Here is a 27,182-nt window from a genome sequence, read left to right on the forward strand (position 1 = left end):
GCAGCAAGCCAATTCCTAGTGCTCAAAGGTGACAGATACATGTTTTTTTTTTTGGTATGTTTTTTTAAGATAAACCTTTAAGGGATCTTAGAGCTAGAAGAGACTTGAGAAATCATCTAGCCCAGGAGTTCCTAAATGCAAGCCAACAGACCTGGTTCATCAGATGTACCTGGTGAGTAAAGGAAAAGACTGAAGTAAAAATAGATTCACAGATCCCATGCCCAGGGATGCCAGATGGATGGTCTGTTGTGAGGCCTTTGAAAGCTTCCCTAAGTGATTTTGACAAACAGCTGGTGGGAAGCACTAATGTAGACAAGCCCTTACCAGCAATAATATCTGCTCAGATGTATTAATCTGCTTAGCAAATACCTCTAACACATACTTGTGAGACAGATCTGTCTTCTGGAACCAAGTAGATGTAAAAATTCCCAATACAATGTGTCCCCACCCCAATGTCATGATCCTTACCCTGTCTACCATGAAATCAATGGCATCAGCCATCATAGGGTCCACCGGGCCAGATGAAAAATTTCCAAGAACTATTTTTTTGAGCATAAATGCGGGCATCAGCCAAAAGCTGTAAAACACAAAGACTTTATAATTTAAACTTCCGAGACTACACATGGCAAATATTCATTGAACATTAAAGCTTGGTATTAGCTTAGGATCTAGAAATAAAAAGTCCTAATCCCCTCCTCCAAAGAGCTCAGCATTTGGCTTTTATACACACTTTCCCAAGTTTCCAAACAGTTATGGGTTCATGTAATTAAACTTTTATTTGAGGATTTAGGATAATTATAAGTGATATTTCAAAATACGTTTACTGAGATAGACATCCTGATGAGTCCAAGTTTTTTTTTTTTTTTTCTAATTGGCCCTATTTCCAAGGATTAAACTATTTCCTTTGGAAAACTGAGCATTAAGAGAAATATTCTTTCCTTCTGGTTGATATTATCTTTTTACTGATTGATATTTCAAAATAGATTTCAAAAATCCCAATTTGAAAGTTATTGCAACTCCCCAAATTTGCTACTATTAGATTCAACTTGGCTAATTCAAGACAAATTGATATTTATAGATTTATATTTTCAATTTATTATTGTTATTATTTTTGGAGACAGAGTCTCAGTTGCCCATGCTGGAAGTGCAGTGGTGTGATCTCAGCTGGCTGCAACCTCTGCCTCCTGGGCTCAAGCAATTCTCATGCCCCAGCCTCTCGAGTAGCTGGGACTACAGGTGCATGCCATCACACCTGGCTAACTTTTGTATTTTTAGTAAAGATGAGCTTTTGCAATGTTGGCCAGGCTAGTGGCAAACTCCTGGCCTCAAGTGATCCACCCACCTCAGCCTCCCACAGTGCTGGGAACACAGGCGTGAGCCACTCCTGGCCTCTTTTTATTTTTTCATTGAAACAATTAAAAAAAAAATTTTTAGAGACAGGGTCTCACTCTGTTGCCCAGGCTAAAGTGCAGTATTGTGATCATAGCTTACTGTAGCCTCAAACTCCTGCTAAGTGATCTTTCCACTTTGGCCTCCCGAGTAGCTGGGACTACAGGCTCGCACTACCAGGCCTGGCTAATTTTTAAAAAATTCACTGAGCCAGGGCCAGGCGTGGCTCACGCCTGTAATCCTAGCACTTTGGGAGGCCATCCTGGCTAACACAGTGAAACCCTCTCTCCACTAAAAATACCAAAAATTAGCCGCGCATGGTGGCGCACGCCTGTAGTCCCAGCTACTCGGAAGGCTGAGGCAGGGGAATGGCCTGAGCCTGGGAGACGGAGCTTGCAGTGGGCAGAGATCGTGCCACTGCACTCCAGCCTGGGTGACAGAGCCAGACTCCCTCTCCAAAAAAAAAAAAAAAAAAAATTTACTGAGCCAGGTGCAGTGGCTCATGCCTGTAATCCAGCACTTTGGGAGGCCAAGGTGGGTGGATCACGAGGTCAGGAGTTCAAAACCAGCCTGGCCAAGATGGTGAAACCCTGCCTCTTACTAAAACTACAAAAATTAGCCAGGGGCTAATTTAGACAGGCGCCTGTAATCCCAGCTACTCGGGAGGCTGAGGCAGGAGAATCACTTGAACCTGGAGGGTGGAGGTTGCAGTCAGATCGTGCCACTGCACTCCAGCCTGGGCAACAGAGTGAGACTCTCATCTCAAAAAAAATTTTTTTTCTGTAGAGGCAGGGTGTTGCTATGTTACCCAGGCTGGTCTAGAACTCCTGGACTCAAGCAATGCTCTTACCTCTGCCTCCCAAAGTGCTGGGATTACAGGTGTGAGCCACTGTGACTGGTCAGATCTTTATGGATTTCTATATATGATCTTTAGTTTATATTTATTCCATTAATTTCAACTGTTAAGAGCCATCTTGGAGGGTAAACACTAATTTCTCTAAACCTATGATGAAAATTACTTAGATGAGGTGCAAACTACCTTCTGATGCTTATTATCATTGGGACAGCCTTGCTGGAAGTTGAGCTTCCCTCAAAAGGAACACTGAGTCACCTTCCAGTTAACTTTCTAACTTCTCTCCTAGCCCCATCACTTTCTCATCTTTTGAAGGTGACGAGGTCTAAGTACGCTCTGTAAGGGGTAGACCCTGTTGGCTTTGCTCACTCCTGTATCCTCAGTGTGTGGCACACAGTAAGCACTCTGATACTTGACAAAAAGCAGCTCGTGTGCCACAGCACAAACTGAATGGGGGCTGTCTTGGCAGTCTAACAATTAGAACAGCAATAAAAATCACCAAAAATAATGAGCATTATTTAGTGCATTATCTGGACGGGAAGGATTTGTAAAGTAGCTAATGTATACAAGAAATTGTTGCATGAACACTGAGTAACTACTAAGGTAACATCAGAAAAACTAAAAAATATCAGAGTGCAATCTTAAGTAGATGTGAAAACAATACTTCCCTATACATTATTTGAAAACACTGATCATACAGATGTGTTTAGTCATTGGGCTTTTTTTTTTGAAATAGGGTCTTGCTCTGTCACCCAGCCTGGAGTACAGAGGCATGATTGTGGTTCACTGCAGCCTCGAACTCTTGGGCTCAAGCGATCCTCCTGCCTCAGCCTCCTGATTAGCTAGGACTGCAGCTGTGTACCATGGTATCTGGCTAATTTATTATTATTATTATTTGTAGAGATACAAATATTATTATTATTTGTAGAGATATTTCTTTCATTGCTAGCAAGGCGAGGCTCTAGCCTTTAAAAAAAAAGTCCTGTGGCCAGCTGTATGGCATCATAGATACCTATCAATTACTTAAAATGATAAAATCAATGAAAGGATGGCTCCTAGGAAACAAGTACCCCCCTGGCTGCTCCTGAAGCATTTCCACCATTTCTTTTTTTTTTTTTGAGATGGAGTTTTGCTCCTGTTGCCTAGGCTGGAGTGCAATGGCGTGATCGCAGCTCGCCGCAACCTCTGCCGCCCGGGTTCAAGTGATTCTCCTGCCTCAGCCTCCCGAGTAGCTAGGATTACAGGTATGCACCACCATGCCCAGCTAATTTTGTATTTTTAGTAGAGATGGGGTTTCTCCATGTTGGTCAGGCTGGTCTCAAACTCCCAATCTCAGGTGATCCAGCCACCTCAGCCTCCCAAAGTGCTGGGATTACAGGTGTGAGCCACTGCACCCGGCCTCATTTCCACCATTTCTATCTTTTGGAAGAACAGACTAATACAAGGGTCATGATGTGCAGAACATCTGTTGACAGACCAAATGCTCTAGTCTTTCCATTTGGAGAACATATCTCAAGGAAAAAAATCGGTAAGGGAAAAAACCCAGTAATTTGTACAAAGATTTACTGTAGAATGTGATGAAGAATTGGGAAAAGTCAAATGCCTAATAAAACTATGTCAGTCAATACATGGAACTGTTTACACAAAATAATAAGTGGGATAAACAGAACATGGTATTTATATAGAAGTACTGAATAGAAACAGCAAAAGTGTATTACTGAATAGAAACAGCAAAAGTGTATTAATGAATATTAAACAAAATTTTAAAATTTAGGGTAATAAAGCTGAATTTAGAGTTCATTCAATTCTTTCCTTTTGTAAAGGTAATTGTTTCTAATTTTAAAAGCCAAGAAACAGCCGGGCACAGTGACTCATGCCTGTAATCCCAGAACTTCGGGAGGCCAAGGTGGGCAGATCGCTTGAGCCCTGGAGTTAGAGACCAGCATGGGGCAACATGGCAAAATCCCATCTCTACAAAAAAATACAGAAATTAACCAGGTGTGGTGCCACGCATGCCTGCCTGTAGTTCCGGCTACTTGTGAGGCTGAGGTAGGAGGATCGCTTAAGCCTGGGAAATAAAGGCTGCAGTGAGCTGTGGTTGTACCACTGCACTTCAGGCTAGGTGACAGAGCAAGATTCTGTATCAAAAAAAAAAAAAAAAGCCAAGGAAGTTGCAGAATATAGAAGTAGATATAAGCCGTCCCTTCCTAATATACCAAACACTCAAAAGCCAACATTTTCAAAATTTCACTGAACAGAAATAATAATTTTGTTCTTACCTGTTTGCAGTCCAAGTTTGGTTGAAGATAGAGGTGTCACTGAAGGAATTGCAGAGGATTAGGGAATGGACTCTAGGAGATTTGTGAGTGTATTCAGCAAATTTCTGGGCCAAAAAGCCTCCCAAAGAAGCGCCAAAAAGATGAACCTAATTATAAACAAATATGAGGCAGATCCTAAAATACTGATCAATCTTGAACATGAGTATTAAAAAGTTGCTTCAATTATCACTAACCACAGAATATGTTATCATTAGCCAATACACTAAAATATTTACAGCAGCTAGAAATTTAGAAAATATTGTATTTAAATGCAATTTACACAGTCCATCAAGATAATACAACTCTGCATCCAAGTTATATAATTTAAAAAAATATCATTCACAGATTGCATTAGAAAACAAAACCAGGCCAGGCGCAGTGGCTCATGCCAGTAATCCCAGCACTATGGGAGGCTGAGGCAGGCGGATCACAAGGTCAGGAGTTCAAGACCAGCCTGGCCAGCATGGTGAAACCCCGCCTCTACTAAAAATACAAAAAGCTAGCCAGGCAAGGTGGTGTGTGCCTGTAGTCCCAGCTACTCAGGAGGCTGAGGTAGAGAATCACTTGAACCCGGAAGGCGGAGGTTGCAGTGAGCCGAGATCGCACCACTGCACCCCAGCCTGGGTGACAGAGTGAGACTCTGTCTAAAAAAACAAAAAAAGAAAGAAAAAAAGAAAACAAAACCAAGCCAGGGAAATATAGCAAAGGCCTGTATACTAAAAATACAAAAATTAGCCAGGCATTGTGGTATGTGCCTATAGTCCTAGCTACTTGGGAGGCTGAGGTGGGAGGACTGCTTGAGCCCAAGAGGTTGAGGCTGCAGTGAGCCATGATTGCATCACCGCACTCTAGCCTGGGTGACACAGTGAAAGACTGTCTCAATAAAAAAAAAAAAAAAAGAAAAAACCCAAAATCATTTAGTGGTTTATGTCTAAGAAAACTGTGATTCAGTAATTCCACCCCTAAACATATACCTAAGAGAATTGAAAACATATGTCGACACAAAAACTCGTACATGAATGTTCATGGCAGCATTATTCATGACATCCAAAAGGCAAAAACAACCCAAATGTGCATCAGCTGATTAATGGTTAAACAAGATATGGCATATTCATAAAAATATGATTTAGTTGTAAAGAGAAACGAAGTATTGATTCTGGCTTCAACATGAATGAACCTTAAACTCATAATGCTAAGTAAAAAAAGCCAGTCAAAAAGACCACATATATGATATGATTCCACTTATGTAAAATATCTAGAATAGGCAAATCCATAGAGATAAAAAAGTAAATTAGGTTGCAGGGCTAGTAAGGGGGAAGATGAGGACCGACTGCTAATGAATATGAGGTTTTTGGCATTAAAAAAATTATAAAACATTGCAGTGATGGTTGCACATACCTGGGAGTATACTGAAAAACATGGAGCTGTATACTTAAAAGGGTAAATTACATGGTATATGAATTATGTTGCAATAAAGCTATTATTAAAAAATAAAAGAGGGCCAGGCGCAGTGGCTCACGCCTGTAATCCCAGCACTTCGGGAGGCTGGGGTGGGCGGATCACTTGCGGTCAGCAGTTTGAGAGCAGTCTGGCCAACATGGCGACACCCCATCTTTACTAAAAACACAAAAATTAGTCAGGCATGGTGGCACATGCCTGTAATCCCAGCTACTTTGGAGGTTGAGGCAGGAGAATCACTTGAACCTGGGAGGGGGAGGTTGCAGTGAGCTGATATCGTGCCACTGCACTCCAGCCTGGGTGACAGAGTGAGACTTCATCTCAAAAAATAAAAAAAAATTGTATGTATGTAATTAGTTTCAGGGTACTCACTTTATCCAATTGTAAATGGTCTAAAAGTTTTCTGAATCCATCACAGAACTCAAGATGGTCCCAATAAACTGGATACTGCAACTGAAATAATAACAATAATTTTATTTTAAAAATCATAAAAGTAAAAATGCAACTCATGTATTTGAAAAACTTAGGACTCAAACAGTGGCATTTCTCTTTTGCTCAAGCGCTGCTCCTTATTCAAAATATGTAAAAATAAGCTCTCACTTTTTACGAAACTTCATAATTCACATTTTATCTAACAGACCAAATTAAAAGAGTATAAAAAGTAAGCACATTCTAATGATATTATGTGAGTAACAATTTCAATTCCCATCAATTTCCTTTCTAAACAGCTGAAAAAGTCTGGGGTTCAAGGATGAACATACCAGAACCCATCCCAGTAAAGAAATATGGTTTTCTCTTAAATCTAATTTCATTCAGAATTATGGCTCAGGAGAGATGGAAACAAAATTTGTTCTAAGGAGAGCTCCCTCTCTTTTTGGTAGCATTTCTTTAAGGGGGTATTCAGTAAAGTTGTTCCTCTTCTTTTAAATGACTTAGTTACTCTATTTCATTTATTGTACTTTGGGGTGTTTGTTTCTTGAGACAGTCTCCTCTGTTGCCCAGGCTGGAGGGCAGTGGTGCAATCTCGACTCATGCCACCTCTGCCTCCCGGGTTTGAGTGATTCTCCTACCTCAGCCTCCTGAGTAGCTGAGATTACAGATGTCCACCACCATACCCAGCTGATTTTTGTATTTTTAGTACAGACACAGTTTTGCCATGTTGGCCAAGCTAGTCTCAAACTCCTGACCTCAAGTGATCCACCTGCCTTGGCCTCCCACAGTGTTGGAATTACAGGCACGAGCCACTACACCCAGCTTGTTTTTGAGATAGGGTCTCTCTCTCTCTCTCTCTCACCCAGGCTAGAGTGCATTGGCACAATTGTAAGCTCACTGCAGCCACAACCTCCTGGGCGCAAGCGATGCTCCCACCTCAGCCCCCCAGTAGCTGGAATCACAGGCATGCACCACCATGCCTGGCTAATTTTTATATATATATTTTTTGTAGAAATGGGGTTTTGCCATGTTGCCCAGGCTGGTCTTGAACTCCTGGGCTCAAGCGATTTGCCTGCCTCAAGCGATTTGACTGCCTCAGCTTCCCAGAGTACTGGGATTACGGGTGTGAGCCAACAGAAGTACCATGCCAGGCTATTGTACTTCTGTTTGTGAAAAAGAAGTATGGTACTTGACTATATGTAGCCTGTCTATTAATGCTGGCAATGATGAGGAAAAAGAAGTACAAGTCACAAACTCATTTCTAAGGGACTCAGGTTTGTCCCCTAAGAATTCCTTTTTTTGTTGTTTGAGATGGAGTCTCACTCTGTCACCCATGCTGGAGTGCAGTGGTACGATCTCAGTTCACTGCAACCTCCGCCTCCTGGGTTCAAGCGATTCTCCTGCCTCAGTCTCTCAAGTAGCTGGGACTACAGGCGCGTGCCACCACGCCCGACTAATTTTCTTTTTTTTTTTGTATTTTTAGTAGAGACGGGGTTTCACTGTGTTAGCCAGGATGGTCTGGATCTCCTGACCTCGTGATCCACCCACCTCGGCCTCCCGAAGTGTTGGAATTACAGGCGTGAGCCACCGCACCTGGTCAGGAATTCCTTTTTTATGTACATATAAAACCCACTGGCTGGGCGCAGTGGCTCACGCTTGTAATCCCACTGCTTTGGGAGGCCAAGGCGGGGGAATCACTTGAGGTCAAAAGTTTGAGACCAGCCTGGGCAACATGGTGAAACCCCATCTCTACTAAAAAAATACAAAAATTATCCAGGCATGGTGGCAGGCAGCTGTAATCCCAGCTACTGGGGAAGTTGAGGCATGAGAATTGCTTGAGCCTGGGAGGTGGAGGTTGCATGAGCCGAGATCATACTACTGCACTCTAGCTGGAGCGACAGAGCGAGTCTCCGTCACCAAAAAACAAAAACAAAAACAAAAAAAACCCCCAAAAAACCTCGTCTAACAGGCTTATTGTTTAAGCACTTAGGTTCATTTTGTTATTGATGAATCACTGGAATGGATACTGCCAAATGAATTATGGGATCATTTTAGATTTGATGTATGACTTTTATTATTAAAATTCTATTTGTGGGTAAAACTTCCACCATTCCAAGAAAGAATGGGGAACGGATTCTCCCTAGCAGAAAGTTTGAGAATTTGAGTCAGATGATAGCCTAAAAGAAAGGGGATGATATTTTCATGGAGTCTTTAATTTATAAATATCCATGCCCACATAGGTGACAAAATTATACACAACTTAATACATACAAACTGATGTGTTCAAGCAGAACTGGAGAAACCTGAATGAGATTGGTAGATTGTAGTAATATCAATATCCTGGTTGTGATATTGTACTACAGTTTTGCAAAGGTTTGGCGGAAACTGGGGAAATGTGTAAAAAGAATATTTCTCTGAACTATTTTTTACACTGCATGTGAATCTACAATTACAACAAAAAAAAAATTTAAAAACGTCTGTGCATTGTAACTGCTAGATACTAACAAATATCAAATAAGTTCCACAACCTCATGGAGCTGAACATTCTGATCAAGACGCTGTTGACCTTTTCTTGATTAACTATCCTAACGAAACAGGGAAAGCCCACATCGAGAACCTTGAGGGTAAAGAAGAAACATCCAGCCAGAAGCCAAGGCTCTCATGATCTGCCACTGTGGAGCGAGAAATGCCGTTGGACAGCACTCCCAAGTGGGATGGGCACCTGCAGGCTGCTTGGCTCCCCCTCCCTGGCTGATCAACAGGGGCCACCAAAAATGGTAGTGTCATGTCTCAGGCTGCAGAGGGGCTGGGATGAGGGCAGTTCCTACCCTGTTCTAGAATGCTGTTTGTGAAGAGGAATGACTGAAAGTCTGAACAAAGGAGGATTATGTTGCAGAGGCTCAAACATGTCATGTGACGAATGGTTAAAGAAGCTGGAGAAATTAAGCCAGAGAAGAAAAGACCCAGGAGAAAAGCAGCAGGTGGTGGTGATGATAACTGTTTTCTCAAGTAAGAGATGGGTTCTCAGGAGGAAGAGGAACTGATTTCTTTTGTGTGGCCTCAGTTGGTGGTAACCTCAGTAGAATTTTCAGTTACCTTCCAAGAGAAGACATGTGACATGCTTTTTCATCCCCTTCAACAGTAAATAACACATACACTAACAGCAGCACTCCCACCGGGAGTACCACTTACAAGTGAATACTGCAGGCAACTGCCAGCTAAAAAGGCTCTCTCCTTCCTGGGAAATTAGGAGACCAACGTCCTAACCAACCTGTGTCGTTACAGTGGAAGCATGCAAAAAAAAAAGAAAAATCAGATCAGTCACCAGGAAGAGTGCCTTTCCCACACACTTTTCTCCCAGAGAAGACTCAAGAATGATCAGTGGGAAACTGGATTTAGACCAAACTCAGCTATAAAGTAATAATCAGGAACAAAAATCTTCCTAACCAAATGCTAACGTATGAGCTAATTAATGAATCTCACCTCAAATATCAAAGATTTACATGAAAAGCCAGCTTTTCAGTCACTTGTGTGTTAGTTAATCCCTTTGTTGTCTAATATTCCATGCTCAGCAACCCTGGAAGCAGTGCTGTGGTAAAACGAGGAGCAGAAACAGAGCCAGGAGACGCAGCTCAGTTCCTCCCTCCACCACTTACTGGCTGTGTGAGCCAGACCTCAGTTTCTTCATCTGTAAACAAGGACAACACTTCCAACCACTCCGAGTTGAGCGTCAGGAGAGAATGCACGTAAACGCTGGGCATGGAGAGGCTGCCAATAGAGGTTTGTTCCCTCTGAATCTCTGTGTGACTGTGGACTCACACCAGCCTCCTTCAAAAGGCTTCATCTCACATATTAAAATAGGAAACAATATCTTTCCTCAATTAAAAAAAACTGCCCAGCCGGGCGCGGTGGCTCATGGCTGGAATCTCAGCACTTTGTAAGGCTGAGGCAGGTGAATCATGAGGTCAGGAGTTCGAGACCAGCCTGGCCAACATGGCAAAACCCCGTCTCTACTAAAAATACAAAAAATTAGCTGGGCATAGTGATGGGCACCTGTAATCCCAGCTACTCAGGAGGCTGAGGCAGGAGAATTGCTTGAACCTGGGAGACGGAGATTGCAGTGAGCTGAGATCGCGCCACTGCACTCCAGCCCTAGGCAACAGAGTGAGACTCCGTCTCAAACAAACAAACAAACAAACAAACTGTGCCTATTACTATAGCTGATCAGAGACAGAAGCGCGCACACACACACACACACACACAAACCCACAAAACATCGGTCTACATTTTAATACTGAATCAGTAATACTTACAGCGATAACCCGGTAACCCCATCCAGTCAGAGCCAAAATCTGCCGGAAAAAGACATCTGCAGTTCCACTGACAGGGGGCAGGAATATGAGAGGACACCTGATACTTCGGGGGCCTGCGTCATAGAGCGACCATATCTTACTGTCATCATCATCTACGATAATCTGGAGGGAAATTTAAAAGAAAAAAGTGGAAAATCTTATAAATTCACTTTTTATGTTATTTTACACTATCATTTCACTGACAATTTTAACACTACTGCCTTGTTTGTTACAAGGTAACCTGAAGCTCACACCAGATTAGCATGCATGACAGACTCCTCTAGTCTCCTTTTCTTTCCTCAGGGCTAACATATTCCACAGAACTACTTAGAACTACTTTATAATCTTCCAGAGGGCTGCTGCTTCTCTGTTTCTTCCCCCCCCACCCTTTTTCTTTTTTTGAGACAGAGTCTCGCTCTGTCCCCCAGGTTAGAGTGCAGTGGCGTGATCTCGGCTCACCGCAACCTCCACCTCCCAGGTTCAAGCGATTCTTGTGCCTTAGCCTCCAACGTAGTTGGGATTATAGGCATGTGCCACCACACCCAGCTAATTTTTGTATTTCTATTAGAGACAGGGTTTCGCCACGTTGGCCAGGATGGTCTCGAACTTCTGACCTCAGGTGATCTGCCTGCATCAGCCTACCAAAGTGCTAAGATTACCGGCGTGAGCCACCACACCTGGCTGTTTCCCTCAGTTTCTACCTTTCCCGTCCATCCACAACAATAGGAAGAAATCTATTTTGCTTAACATTAAACAGTGAACTCTATACAAGGCATCTTATTTCTTCCCACGTTTCTGGTTGCGTGTGTGTTTAAGAATGTGTCTGTACAAGGAGGGCAGTCTGCAGTCATTCTGCAGTGCTGACCCAGACGACTGGCTGGGATGTGCAGGGTCAGAGTATGAACAGGGGAGCTGTTGGGGAGACAAGGCTCCTAGCTCGTGTCTCTATCCATCTGGATAGGTGGGTAGAGACAGCACCAGCTCAGGAGATGCTTCAGGAGCCTCTCTAAACCAAGCCTTTGGGGAGTTGTGCGGGAGACTCTGCTACAGAAGGGGAACGAGGCAGGTCTATGTGTCACTCTCCTGGGAGAATACGTCAAACCAGTAGGGGTTAGGGAGTGGCACAGAGAGAAACTGGCTTTTTGGTGAAAAGCGGGTAGGAAGGAGGAAGGTAATCAGAAACTTTCCTGATGGAGTGGTTCTTGACCCAACATGACGGGGAAATAATGAGCACTGGAAGAACTGAGGGGGCCGGGCATGGTGGCTCATGCCTATAATCTTAGCACTTTGGGAGGTCAAGGCAGGCAGATTACCTGAGGTCAGGAGTTTGCAACCAGCCCGGTCAACATGGTGAAACCTTGTCTCTACTAAAAATATAAACATTAGCTGGGTATGGTGGCACATGCCTTTAATCCCAGCTACTGGGGAAGCTGAGGCAAAAGAATCGCTTGAAACTGGGAGGCGGAGGTTGCAGTGAGCTGAGATCGGGCTCCAGCCTGGACAACAGAGCAAGACTCTGTCTTAAAAAAAAAAAAAAAAAAAAAAAAAAAAAAAGGAAGAAAGAAAACAATGTGCTGAGGGTCAGGCGTGATGGCTCACGCCTGTAATCTCAGTGTTTTGGGAGGCAAAAGGCAGGACTGCTTGAGGCCAGGAGTTTGAGACCAACCTGGGCAACATAGTGAGATCCCCATCTCTACAAAAAATGAAAAAATTAACCAGGTGTGATGGTACACACCTATAGTCCCAGCTACTTGAGAGGCTGAGACACAACAATCGCTTGAGCCCAGGAGTTCAAGGCTCCTTTGAGCTATATGATCGCACAACACTCCAGCCCAAGCAACAGAGGAAGATCCTGTCTCTCTCTCTCTTTCTTTCTTTTTTCTTTTTTTTGAGATGGAGTCTCACTCTGTAGCCCAGGCTGGAGTGCAGCGGCACCATCTCGGCTCACTGCAACCTCTGCCTCCCAGGTTCAAGCAATTCTCCTGCCTCAGCCTCCCAAGTAGCTGAGATTACAGGCACGTGCTCCCATGCCCAGCTAATTTTTGTACTTTTAGTTGAGATGGGGTTTCACCATACTGGTTAGGCTGGTCTTGAACTCCTGACCTCATGATCCACCTGCCTTGGCCTCCCAAAGTGCTGGGATTACAGGCGTGAGCCACTGCGCCCAGCCCAGATCCTGTCTCTTTAAAATAAATAAATAAATAAATAAATAAATAAAAATACAACACTCCAGCCTGAGCAACAGAGGGAGAGATCCTCTCTCTTCAAAAAAAAAAAAAAAAAAGAAAAAGGAGGCCGGGCGCGGTGGCTCAAGCCTGTAATCCAAGCACTTTGGGAGGCCAAGACGGGCAGATCATGAGGTCAGGAGATCGAGACCATCCTGGCTAACACGGTGAAACCCCATCTCTACTAAAAATACAAAAAAAAAATTAGCCGGGTGCGGTGGCGGGCGCCTCTAGTCCCAGCTACTCGGGAGGCTGAGGCGGGAGAATGGCGTGAACTCGGGAGGTGGAGCTTGCAGTGGCAGAGATAGCACCACTGCACTCCAGCCAGGGCGACAGAGCGAGACTCCGTCTCAAAAAAAAAAAAAAAAAAAGAAAAAAAAAGAAAAAGGAAAGAAAAAAAAGGCAAGCTGAGGCAAGTCAAGTGCTCAGCAGAGTCTGGCAAATGTTAAGTGTCCTAGAAGTATTAGTTATTATTATTATTCACTGCATCCTAGTTTAATTTTTGTTTTCTCTGACTTTTGGTGGTATTTAGAAAAGTACATTAACTGCTTGAACATTTGACAATGCAAATCAGTATTTGTTCTACTTTTATATTAAAAAACTCAAGGCCTCCAGGCTCTGTTTTCTGAGAGCTCCTCACTAGCAGGGCTATGGACTCCACAGTGTCACTGTGTGCATGGCAGCACACTAACCAGGGTCACTCACTGGCATCACTAGGAGCAGACAAATGGAGCAAGGCAAAGTCCATAGAGGCCTCACAGTTCCCCTTTGGACTTCCGCAGGTCACAGATGGTGATAATGTATCTCATGCTCATGTTTTCGCCCTGTATATTTTGCCACTCACTTTTTTGCTTTTTTTTTTCGAGACAGGGTCTGGCTCTGTCACCTAGGCTGGAGTGCAGTGGCACGATCACAGCTCACTACAGCCTTGACTTCCTGGGCTTAAGCAATCCTCCCATCTCAGCCTCTTGAGTATCTGGGACTATAGGCGTGCACCAACACGCCCAGTTAATTTTTTCTAGTTTTTGTAGAGAAAGGGTCACGTCACATTGCCCAGGCTGATCTCAAATTCCTAGGCTCAAACAATCCTCCTGCCTCCGCCTTCCAAAGTGCTGGGATTATAGGTGCATAGCACCACACCTGGTTAATTTTTTCATCTTTTTATAGAGACAGGGCTTCACTATGTTGCCCAGGCTGGTCTCAAACTCCTGCCCTCAAGTGATCCTCCTAGGTCTCTAAAGTGCTAGGATTACAGCCATGAGCCATCACAAACAGCTGCAAAAGATCTTAAGATCACTGGATTCTAACACTTCTGCAAGGGAATCAGCAACGGTTTTACTCTACTCAGTGACTTGAATTGCCTTTGTCTAGTGTGATCCCCAAACTCTGGGATTAATTTGGGAAGCAGAGGCAATACTCAATGGCAATATAAGTATTTAGGACTTTCAAACATCCCAGGAAAATAAAGCTTCCAGAAGATGACTGTGGCAGAATGAGTAGGTCACTGCAAACAGAAGCTCTATAACGTGACCCCATTCTTAAATCTCAGGAACAGGAATATAATCTGACTGTACTTACTATATAGTTGCTATAAACTTTCCACTAAACTATATAGAAGAGTACATACATACCTGCTTGCTTGTATATATAAAAGCAATTGTAAAAAATGAGTACAGGCTGGGTGCGGTGGCTCACGCCTGTAATCTCAGCACTTTGGGAGGCCAAGGCGGGTGGAGGAGTTGTGGTCAGGAGTTCGAGACCAGCCTGGCCAACATGGTGAAACTCTGCCTCTCCTAAAAATACAAAATTAGCTGAGTGTGGCAGCGCATGCCTGTAATCCCAGCTACTTGGGAGGCTGAGGCAGGAGAATCACTTGAACCTGGGAAGCAGAGGTTGCAGTGAGCTAAGATCACGCAGTACACTGCACTCCAGTCTGGGCGGCAGAGCGAGACTCCATCTCAAAAATAAACAAAAATAAATAAATAATAAATAAATAAAAATGACTGCAGTTATACCTGCTTTCACTCTAAAATGAGTCTCAAAAGTTGACTGTACGTGACAGGGAAGGGGTGAACTTCATCCTCTGCAACCCAGAGTCATGATACTTGGCAGTAACCTTTACTCTCAAACACTACTAAGACATGACATCTAAATCACACACAAAAACAATACAAGATTTTGCAAATAAGAGGTATAGTAAAACCATACATACCTTTTTAAGGGGAACTGTACCTCTAAACCAATTATAATCAGGAGAGACTTTAATCTCTCCCATGATTAGCTGAAATGGAGGTTAATCCTGAAATAAAAGCATGTGATATTTCATGTCAAGAATTCATGTTTACATCAGAACTAAATGTAGAGTCTGATCTAGCTGTACCAACAATATTTTAAAGAAGAAAACCAAGGAAACTGGCTATTTTTCAGTATATACTCAAACTACAGAAAAACAATTTGGTGAAATACTACAATCACAGAATCAGAAGGGCGCTTTTTTTTTTTTTTTTTTTTTTTTTGAGACAGTCTCACTCTTGTTGCCCAGGCTGGAGTGCAGTGATGCGATCTTGGCTCACTGCATCCTCCACCTCCTGGGATTCAAGTGATTCTCCTGCCTCAGCCTCCTGAGTATCTGGGACTACAGGTGCCCACCACCACACCCAACTAATTTTTGTATTTTTAGTAGAGATGGGGGTTCACCATGTTGGCCAGGCTGGTCTCGAACTCCTGACCTCAGGTGATCCACCCACCTCAGCCTCCTAAAGTGCTGGGATTACAGGCGTGAGCCACTGTGCCGGGCTACCAGAAGAGCTTTTAAAGAAATTATTCCAATGCTCTTAGTTCTTCCAGAAAAGGAATCTGGTCTAGAAAATGTAAATGACTTACCCGAGATCACATGGCAATGCTAGGACCAGATGTGAGACAGCCTTTTCTGACACCATACTTCCTAACTTAGTTCTCAACTGCAATACCATCAGCTATCTTTTGACATTACCTTAAGAATCCCTTTAATAAAGATGCTCCTGTCTGATTATAGGGATAGTCCATGCTAGAGAAAGGAGTTGATGTTTTTTGACTTTTTAAATTTTTGAGACAGAGTCTTGCTCTGTTGTCCAGGCTGCAGTTCAGTGGCACAATCACAGCTCACTGCAGCCTTGACCTCTGAGGCTCAAGCGATTATCCCAACCTCAGCCTCCTGAGTAGCTGAGACAATGGATGCACACCACCATGACAGGCCAATTTTGTATTTTTTGTAGAGATGGGGGCCTCCCTATGTTGCCCACACTGGTCTCGAATTCCTGGGCTCAAGCAATCCTCCCATCTCACCTCCCAAAGTGCTGGGATTACAGGTGTGAGCCACTATACCCAGCCTAGAGAAAGAACTTTAAATTAAGCCTGCTTCCTGATAAATTCACAATACACCATAAATCTAACTGTAATTGCACATAACCAGAAATTCACATGTAGTTCCTTTTTTTTTCTGAGACAGAGTCTTACTCTGTCGCCCAGGCTGGAATGCAGTGGCGCGATCTTGGCTCACTGCAACCTCCGCCCTCCGAGTTCAAGCGATTCTCCTGCCTCAGCCTCCCGAGTGGCTGGGATTAAAGGCTCTTGCCACCACGCTCGGCTAATTTTTCGTACTTTTAGTAGAGACAGGGTTTCACCATCTTGGCCAGGCTGGTCTTGAGCTCCTGACCTCGTGATCCATCCACCTCATGATCTTTGGCCTCCCAAAGTGCTGGGATTACAGGCATAAGCCACTGTGCCCGGCCTACATGTAGTTCTTAATACAAAATACAGACAAATTTGTCACTCACATGGACATGATTAAAAGTTACACAAGGTCCTCTGAAAGATCCATAATGTAAACCTGAAGGCACTGTAAGTAGCAACAAAATGAAACATTCGCCTTTAGGAAAAAATGTGTAGTCTTTTGTTGTGAGCTTAGTGACTTCTAGTTTTCATAGCTCTGTGATCTTAGATAAGTCTTGATCCTTTTGGAGTTTGTTTTCTCATCTATGACTATGTTACTACTGTGTCCCCAAAGCTCAGATCAGTGCTTGGCACATAGCAGGCATTATCTGTTGATGAAATGAATAACTACATTCTAAGAAGAATGAACTGGGCCATCCTCCTAACCCTGGCATCTGTGAGCTTTGGTCTAGCTGAACATCCTCAACTAAAAGGCTGCCCCTCTTTGCTCAGGCATCTGTGCTATGTCATAACAGGAAACTGAAATTATAGTTCCCTGTTGCAGATTCTTATTGCCAAGTGAGGAAATTCCACCAGGAAGAATTCAAATATTTGCTTTGTACCACTTCCTCTACCTCAAGAGCAAGCCTTGATCCTAGCACGGCTAACATGAGGTTGAGACTCCAGGACCTAACTCCCGGGCTGACTCTGAACTGTTGTTTTAGAGGGAGTTCTCTGGACTGGCAAGGAACAGGGATTCTAAACTCAATGGAACTCTTCCTTGCTGGCCCTCGAGATCTGCTCCCTCAGGAACACAGAGCCCTCAGTAGACTCAACTGTGACCTTGGAGACGTACTAAGTTGAACCCCAAGGAGACAGCAGATGTAGACATTCCAACACTAAACTTGATTTACAACCTTGACATTGTGATAATGGTCTCTCCTCTCAAAGCTAAGATGGTAATTTTAGAGAAGTTTGTTAAAATCATAAGTTGCTTCAAAGTACTAAGAAAATCATCATCCAGTCTTACACTGAAACTTAGTGTGCACAGATAGTTATTCATACTGAAATAAAGAAAATAATTCTTTGTATATCCATTTTATCTTAAATATTAATATGTTAAGGACAGGCACAGTGGCTCACGCCTGTAATCCCAGCATTTTGGGAGGCTGAGGTGGGCGGATCACGAGGTCAGGAGTTCAAGACCAGCCTGGCCAAGATAGTGAAACCCTGTCTCTACTAAAAATACAAAAATTAGCCTGGCATGGTGGCATGCGCCTGTAGTCCCAGCTACTTGGGAGGTTGAGGCAGGAGAATCACTTGAACCCAGGAGGCGGAGGTTGCGGTGAGCCAAGATCGTTCCACTGCACTCCAGCCTGGGTGACAAAGCGAGGCTCCATCTCAAAAAAACAAAAAAATATATGTTAAAAAGTTTTGCCAGGCACGGTGGCTCACACCTGTAATCCCAGCATTTTGGGAGGCTGAGGCAGGTGGATCACCAGAGATCAGGAGTTCAAGACCAGTCTGACCAACATGGCAAAACTTAGTCTCTACTAAAAATACAAAAAAATTAGCCAGGCATGGCAGTGGCCGCCTGTAATCCCAACTACTCGTGAGGCTGAGGCAGGAGAATCGCTTGAACCCAGAAGGCGGAGGTTGCAGTGAGCCAAGATTGCACTCCAGCCTGGGTGACAGAGTGAGAGTCCGTCTCAAAAAAAAAAAAAAAAATCTAAGCCATTTTAAGTATAGGCTTTCTCTAAGCTGATTATAACTTTTAATTGAAAGCAACTAGCACATATACTTAATTCTGGAATATTTTCTACCTGGACAGACTTGAAATACTCCTATATCATCTAAATACTTCTTAATGGAGACATTTCCTAGTATTGCATTATTAGAAACAATCTACTCTAAAGGAGGGAAAATAAAAAACATGTTTAGCAAATAACATCTACTTAACAGATTTATAAAACACCTTAGCTAATTAAGCCAGAAAGTATGCTTCTAGAGTCACAAAACGGGATAAAATAAAACATTCATAGCTTTGGAATCAGTTGCAATGCACAAACCAAACCACCATACAAATACACACATACACAGGCACACATATTCACGTGGATTCCTCTTCTTTCCCATAGCAGTAAATAGAAAGATGTTCCTTACCAACAGTCTTCAGAATAATTCACAACCACTTCACTACGCCAACGTGTTAAAAGTAATCTTACAAGATGGAGAGATTCCACTCCGCTGTGACTAAATTTTTGTAGAGACAAGTAATTTTAACACTTGTGCTAGTTTGGCAGTACACGAAAGGTAAAATGGATACCAAATGTTGCATCTGACCAACTGACGTCTAAGGAAAAAAAGATCACTGCTGCAAAGGGAAAGCAGCTGTGAGTGGTATGAATGGGAAAGTTTGTTCTCCTAGCTGTCTTTCATCCACCAAGGGGGTATCCTTTTCTAAGTCATAACAGGAATATTCTGTATATGGCAAAGGTTAACTGAGATTGTGACCAAACTGGTCAGTACTGAATAAGAATGAATGTGGACCATGAGCTCAAAACTGATTTGATCTCTCATGATTTTGTTCCTCACAAAAACAAAAGCACCTGTTCATGCTGGTGGGAAAAGGGCCACAATATTAGCCTCAATCTTGCCTAAGGAAACCCCTCTTCAGGGTGTGCTGTGGACTCCCTGTCTTCTCTGGCCCTTGTGCTGCTGGACAATAAAAACTGCCAGTTGTGGCTGGGTGCAGTGGCTCACGCCTATAATCCCAGCACTTTGGGAGGCTGAGGCAGGTGGATCACCTGAGGTCAGGAGTTTGAGACCAGCCTGGCCAACACGGTGCAGCCCCGTCTCTACTAAAAACACAAAATTAGCCGGGCTTGGTGGCGCATCCCTGTAATCCCAGCTAAGCAGGAAGCTGAGGCAAAAGAATCACTTGAACCCGGGAGGCAGAGGTTGCAGTGAGCCGAGATCGCATCATTGCACTCCAGCCTGGGCAACGAGAGCGAAACTCCACCTCAAAAAAACAAACAAAACAACAACAACAACAACAAAAACAAATCAGCTGGGCGTGGTGATGGGCACCTGTAATCCCAGCTACTTAGGAGGCTAAGGCAGGAGAGCTTGAACCTGGGTGACAGAGGTTGCAGTGAGCTGAGATCGCACCACTGCACTCCAACCTGAGTGACAGAGTGAGACTCTGTCTCAAAAAACAAACAAACAAACAAAAAAACCTGCCAGTTGTGACTATGCCCCTATCGCTCAGGGCTTCAACAGAACCTGCCACTTTAAAGTCAACAAAATCACCTTTATCAATGTTTAAGTCACATAACCAGCATAACTAGTCAGAGGTTTCTGCTACTTTATTTCAATCTATAGTTGACGTGCATTATGGACAATCCGTGATTATAAATATTAGCCATGACAAAATATTAGAAGCTGAGAGTCTCTGGGCGATGCAACTGGCTTTTTAATGCACCTCTCCATCCCTCACCACAGAAGTACACAGCTATCCTTTTCTTAGATCTCTTCAGGGGAGAGCTATCCCTCTTTTCTTCATTGCATTATCTCTAAACCTTACAGGAGGAAAAGCTGCCTACCTGACATCTGTGACATCTCTTCTCACGCTCTTGGTATAAAAGCTTTTGGAATTTGGACACAGTTTATTAAGTTACTCCTCAGTGGCTGGGCGCGGTGGCTCACACCTAGTAATCCCAGCACTTTGGGAGGCCAAGGCGGGCGGATCACGATGTCAGGAGATCGAGACCATCCTGGCTAATACGGTGAAATCCTCTCTCTACTGAAAATACAAAAAATTAGCCGGGCGTGGTGGCGGGCGCCTGTAGTCCCAGTTACTTGGGAGGCTGAGGCAGGAGAATGGTGTGAACCCGGGAGACAGAGCTTGCAGTGAGCCGGGATCGGGAGACCGCACTCCAGCCTGGGTGACAGAGCGAGACTCCGTCTCAAAAAAAAAAAAAAAAAAAAAAAAAAAAGTTACTCCTCATTTTGTTGAATCTTTGTGCCAAAAGGAGCTGAACCAGTGTAGGTGGAGACAAAGGAAGCAGCATAAATGTCTAACTTATAACTCCCCAGGAAAACGAGAAGAGGAAAAATGAGACACTCTAGTCCCGCTCTGTGCCTCATCCCCCGTTCAAACCTCACGCCTGGCCCACACTCAGCAACAACAAAGACATCTGTCACTTTCAGGCCGAGGTGCTGTCTCCAAAATTACTGACCTCTGCTCAGAGTTCTTAAAAGTTTGCTGAGAAAAAAAAAAAATGTCCCTGGGCTGCAGTCGTGTACCCCGAGGATGGGTTTACAGGAGGATGCCCCGGTTAAGCCCTCTGCCGCCCCCACCTCCCGCTGGAGACTCATACACAGCTCCCCGCCAGTCCCACCGGTGACAGCCACACAAAGGCAGGGTTGCAAGCACACCGACCACCCTACAGCCCACACTCGGCCCCAGACACACACTCACAAGGGCACGTGATCACGTGAGTGGTCACATGGACCGGCCCACTCAGAACATACTCACAAAGTCACACCAACCAAAGCAGCCACGCGCCATACACACACCTACAACCCCGCATACCGCACACCCAGCCGCTTCCCAGGGCTTCGCCCACCCTCACCTGCCGTGGCCGCCCCCACGTCCCTTCCCCTTCTTCCAGAGGCCGCTCTTCGCTCCAGTACGAGCGCGGGCCGTGGAGGCGGCTGGGCCCCGGTAGGGGCGGGCGACCGAGAGCTCGGGACTCGCGGGCGCAGCAGGCCGTGCGGAGAGAGCAGGAGGCCGGCCTCTGAGGGGCGGGGCGCGTGGCCGAGCGAGCTCGGGCCGGCGCCTTCCCCACTTCCGAACCGCCGCTCAGCGGGCGCGAGACTCCCGCTTCCGGGTTCTGAGGGGGCGGGGCCACGCCGCGAGGAAGGGGCGGTGCTGCGTGGCTCCGGCGGTCGCCACGGCGACGGGAGCGGGGGGCGGCTCCGTGGTATCCTCGGCGGCGGCGGCGGGCACTGGGAGAGGGCTGAATTACCTGTGGGTCAGCCCTAGTTCTCCTGTCTGACCTGCGTACCTAGGAGAAGGGGGCGCCTGGCCCCTTGGGACCTGCTTGTGCTTTCAGTTCGCGTTTACAGCTTTGGAGGGACACCTTTGGGTTCCAGGCTTTGGTGAACAGAACTTTGTATACTCTTTTCTTAGGAACATTTTTTTTCCTTTGGCACAACCGTAGACGCTCTCCGTTAGTCTTCCACTCAAAGTCCCCACTTCCCTTTTGACGTTCTGGGGATTTCTGGGAACGTACGCCCACCCATCTTCCTGTTCCTTCATCATTTTTCCCTTAAAATCAGAGAGAATATTAATACACTTATAATCATTGTTCTTAAGGTGTTGCAGACGTCACGACTTTTTTTTTTTAGTAAAATATTTCTGAAATTATGATAAGGTGAATAACATGTAAATCTCCTTGTTTTGAATTTTTTTAAGGGATCCTGCAACAAGGTCCTGTTGAAAGTGCTTCTCTCTAATATGTTTTAGGGAAGCTTGTACCCTGTTTTAGGGCCTGTAGACTTTGCCCTTACCTAGGCAACTGTTTATGGGATTAAGGTCAGGGAAGATTCCAACTAAATTGCATCCTACTTAATTATCACTTCTGTCCCCTGGCTCAGGAGCCTTGGGTTCCACTCTAGAACTTGGACAAATCCCAAAAGCATTTCCCAAGAGCACGGTGACATACTTACCTTTTTCTTTTTCTTTCTTTCTTTTTTTTTCTCTAAATCACTTCTTTCGGAGTTGCAAGTCAGTCGCAGGAAGTCATCTTTTATTGTAAGCACCACGTAGATGTATAGAGCATGTTTCCATGGAGTATTTTAACTTGGGGGCCTTTTCTCCAATATTTGGAATCGTTCAATGGGTGGAATAACTTGCAAACTACTGGTTGTCTGTGAAACTGGTTATGGATATTCATTACATTAGTTGTCTATTTTCCCAGGTGGTCTCGAAGCTTCAATCTAGAGCAAAGGGAATAGAGTGATTCAACCAGTGAGTTAGCACATGATTAGCGCATAAACAATAGGTACTGAATGTATATTGATTGTAATCCCGGCGCTTTGGGAAGCCAAGGTGGATGGATCGCTTGAGCCCAGGAGTTCAAGACCAGCCAGAGCAACATGGGAGACCGTGTCTCTACAAAAACATACAAAAATTAGCTGGGCGTGGTGGCGCACGCCTATAGTCCCAGCTACTCAGGAGGCTGAGATGGGAGAATCTGTTAAGCTCAGAGGTCGAAGCCACTGCACCACACCCTAGGTGGCAAAGTGAGAGACCTCGTCTACCCCCGCCAAAAAAGTGTATTGAATGAATAAATGAGTGGAATAAATAAATCTACCCACATTTCCTCATTTATTCCTAAAACTGTATTCCTTAGAACCCACATCCCTAGCCCCCACTTAGTAACAGCTTTAATGAGACCTAATCTGTGGATATGCCCGTATGTTAAAAGTCATTGTTCTGTTAGTGTGGTAGTAAACTTTAACTTGACAATTGATATTAAAAAAAAAAACACTATGTAGATATGTTTTGTTACATACCAACTTTTATTACAATGTAGACCAATCCAAAAACAATAAATGTTTTAATTGTTTCAGAAAGGGAACCCATGGTCATGTTTGTGTCCTCAGTTGTTCCATAACACATGGCAAGCACATTGTCCATTTCCTAATCCCAACAAAGAACGTTTAATATCTGTGAATTCCAGTCGAATTGTAATGCACAAATGCAAGCAGCAAACTTTTGATTCAGGCAGGTCCCAGTGCAGGCTGACCTGGTGGACATGGCTGTAAGGATTTGCAGCTGTTGTGACTGGGGTCTGTCTGCCAAATGGTTCCCACAGCACAATTCATCTGTCAGAATCTCACAGAAAAACTGGAATGTTCACAAAATATGCTGTGAACACCAAGCAAAGTAAACAGAAGGCCAGCTGGCTCTCATAATTGCCCAAACCCAAGCGCTGTCCCTCTTAATTTATCTTTTCACAGGATAATATTTGTTTCAAAACACACAAAATAATCCCAGATCCAGAAATATCTCTATGCATGCATATACATAACTGAATGCACTTTTTTTCTTTTTCTTTTTCTTTTTTTTTTTTTTTTTGAGACAGAGTCTTGCTCTATCGCCAGGCTGGAGTGCAGTGGCACATCTCAGCTCACTGCAACCTCCACCTCCCAGGTTCAAGCAATTCTCCTGCCTCAACCTCCTGAGTAGCTGGGTCTACAGGTGCCCGCCACCACACCCAGCTAATTTTTGTATTTTTATTAGAGATGGGGTTTCACCATGTTGGCCAGGATGGTCTCGATCTCTTGACCTCGTGATCTGCCCGCCTCAGCCTTCTAAAGTGCTGAGATTACAGGCATGAGCCACTGCGCCCGGCTGTGAATGCACTTTTTTAAATGTTTGGAGAGATATGTACCAAGCAGCAGAGTGATTACCTCTGAGGAAGGAACTGGGGATGGAGGGAGTGGTGAAGAACTTTGACTTTGGATTTAATAGTTGAGTTTATATGAAAATGTATTCATATATTATCTGTTTGATCAAAATAATCAAAAGCAGCCAGGCTCAGTGGCTCACACCTGTAATCCCAGCACTGAGGGAGGCCCAGGCGGGTGGATCTCTTGAGGTCAGGAGTTTGAGACCAGCCTGGCCAACATGGCGAAACCCCCATCTCTACTAAAAATATAAAAATTAGCCGAGTGTGGTGGTGGTGGTGCACATCTGTAATCCCACCTACTCAGGAGGCTGAGGCAGGAGAATCACTTGAACCCACCTGGGTGGCGGCGGTTGCAGTAAGCTGAGCTCATGCCACTGCACTCCAGGCTGAGTGACAGAGTAAGACTCTGTCTCAAATAATAATAATAATAAAAAGCAACTATATTTCTATAATTCCTCTGCTATAAATCCTTCAATAACTCCCCACTGCCTTCAAGCTAAAGTTCAAGGTATGCAGAGTAGAGCAGGTCTGGCTCTTGACTCAGCTCTCTGTGGGGCCAACGTGCTCTAGTCGTGCCAACTGCTTGAAGGGCCCCAAACACCTCCTGATGTCTCAGGAGGCCTCTAGGCTTTTGAATATGTGCTTCCTTCCACTTAGAATGCCTCCCTCCACTGCACCCATTAGACTGAAAACTTTTATTTTACCCCCAGGAACCATGGATGTGTAAAAAAGTGAAAGAGAAACAAAACACTTGGTTTTTCAGACTAATACTAATTCTTGGAATACCATCCCTTTAAAGCTTTACAGGGTACAGTCGACTGCAGTGTTATATACCAAATTATGCTGAGACCCAAGATTGAAAATGAATGCTGTTTCTTCACTGCCAGACCAAGTCTATGTAAAATGTGTACTGCACTGGATTGGAGGAATCAGACACAAAGTGGGTATTCAGGAACTGGCTTGGAAAAATGCTGATGTGGCTATATTAGAGGTTACTACCTAAAGGCATTATCAAACAGAAGTTATATATAGTTATTTGTAATTAATAATGTATTAGTTGTCATCTGGGAGTTCAGAAACCTGAATTTTATCCTTGAGCAAAACATTTCCTCTGCTAGGTCTGGTTTCCTTCTCTGTAAAATGAGGCCAAGGTTAAACTAAATTATCTGTAAGGTCTTTCTAATTCTAATATTTTAGATTTTGTAAATTTATAAGAGATATGTTAAAGAATCTTTACAGCCGGGCGCGGTGGCTCATGCCTGTAATCCCAGCACTTTGGGAGGTTGAGGCGGGTGGATCACCTGAGGTCGGGAGTTCAAGACCAGCCTGAGCAACATGGAGAAACCCCGTCTCTACTAAAAATACAAAATTAGCCGGGGTGGTGGCACATGCCTGTAATCCCAGCTACTCAGGAGGCTGAGGCAGGAGAATCACTTGAACCCGGGAGGCGGAGGTTGTGGTGAGCCAAGATCACACCATTGCACTCCAGCCTGCGCAAAAAGAGTGAAACTCTATCTCAAAAAAAAAAAAAATCTTTACAGCAGCCTTTCCTCAAAGCTGCCTTTCTCTGATAATATTCCTCCTCCTCCTTGCTTCCAATCAAACTGAAAAAAAAAAACAAAAACGAAAAACAAAAACAAAAACAGAAACAAAATAGCCTGCACACAAAAATGCTTATTTAATGGAAACAGTATTTTAATTTCTCAGAAAAGTTAATGTTTGTCCATTAACTTTTTAGAATAAAAGTTTCTAAGCAAAGGTACCACATTTTTTGTATTATCTGCCAACCTAGCATCTCAATGTTTCAACAATGTAAATAATTAATGTAAATAACAATGGATAATCTACCTTCTGGAAGAAGAGCAGCAATAGAAATTAGTGGAAAGCGAGAGCTGCACTTCTTTACTACAAAAAATAGCTTCTATCTGTAGTGTCTCAGAAAAGTTTATGAATCTTAGAGGTGAAAAAAGACAGTGATTAGCTGGACAGGGTGGTACATACTTGTAGTCCCAGCTATTTGGGAGGTTGAGGCAGGAGGATACTGGAGCCCAGGAATTTGAGGCTATGTGCATGATGATTGTGCCTATGAATAGCTACTGCACTCCAGCCTGGGCAATGTAGTGAGATCCTGTCTCTAAAAAAAAAAAAAAAAAAAAAAAAAGACTGATGAAATAGTAACTAAAATAAAATATTTTTGAAATTGTCTAGCATAGTACGTGCATATAATGGGCATTCAATTGGCATGTGTTCCCATTTCTTTGTTTCTGAGCACCAAAGCCAAACACATTAAATTCCCTAATCAAGGATAAAAATATTTGCAAATAGACACATAGTGGTAGTAGATTGGTTAGGCACACCGACTGGAATCTAAGTTACCAGGGCATACATTCCAGCTCCACCACTGACTGTTTAAAATTCTGGAAAAATGAGGATCAATAACGGTACCTGCTTCACTGGGTTATTGTAAAGATAAAATGGGACAGTCCAGGTCAAGTCCTTACACACATGGCTAGCCCTCAAAAAATGTTAGCTAATAGTAGTGATATTGAGAACCTACTGTGTTTCTTCAGACACTGTGCTAGATGACTTATTTCTTTTTTCCTTTTCCTGTTTTTTTTTTTTTTTCTTGAGATGGAGTCTCACTCTGTCATCCAAGGTGGAGTGCAGTGGCTTGATCTTGGCTCACTGCAACCTCTGCCTCCTGGCTTCAAGCAATTCTCCTGCCTCAGCCTCCTAAGTGGCTGGGATTACAGGCATGCACCACCATGCCCAGCTAATTTTTGTATTTTTAGTAGAGATAGGGTTTTGCCATGTTGGCCAGGCTAGTCTCGAACTCCTGACCTCAAGTGATCCTCCCGCCTAGACTTCCCAAAGTGCTGGGATTATAGGTGTGAGTCACCACAGCTGGCCAAGTATATTATTTCTATTCTTCATGACAATACTTGCAAAGTAGGTATTTAATTTTAATTTTAATTTTAATT

General features: G+C 43.9%; 1 protein-coding gene across 1 annotated transcript in view; it reads right to left on the reverse strand.

Moving 5' to 3' along the window:
- SPG21 (SPG21 abhydrolase domain containing, maspardin) overlaps window positions 1–21,631 on the reverse strand; it is a 28,188-nt gene extending 6,557 nt beyond the window's left edge. The window contains exons 1-6 of the mRNA XM_008016268.3: window positions 21,355–21,631; window positions 15,240–15,326; window positions 10,764–10,925; window positions 6,391–6,471; window positions 4,522–4,667; window positions 469–577 (exon numbers count right to left, since the gene is read on the reverse strand). Of these exons, the coding sequence (XP_008014459.1) occupies window positions 469–577; window positions 4,522–4,667; window positions 6,391–6,471; window positions 10,764–10,925; window positions 15,240–15,302 (561 nt within the window). The 5' untranslated portion in view covers window positions 15,303–15,326; window positions 21,355–21,631. The remainder of the gene's footprint in view (window positions 1–468; window positions 578–4,521; window positions 4,668–6,390; window positions 6,472–10,763; window positions 10,926–15,239; window positions 15,327–21,354) is intronic.
- Window positions 21,632–27,182: the final 5,551 nt, after the last annotated feature.

The sequence above is a fragment of the Chlorocebus sabaeus genome, chromosome 26 (assembly GCF_047675955.1).
Source record: "Chlorocebus sabaeus isolate Y175 chromosome 26, mChlSab1.0.hap1, whole genome shotgun sequence".
Lineage (NCBI taxonomy): Eukaryota > Metazoa > Chordata > Mammalia > Primates > Cercopithecidae > Chlorocebus > Chlorocebus sabaeus.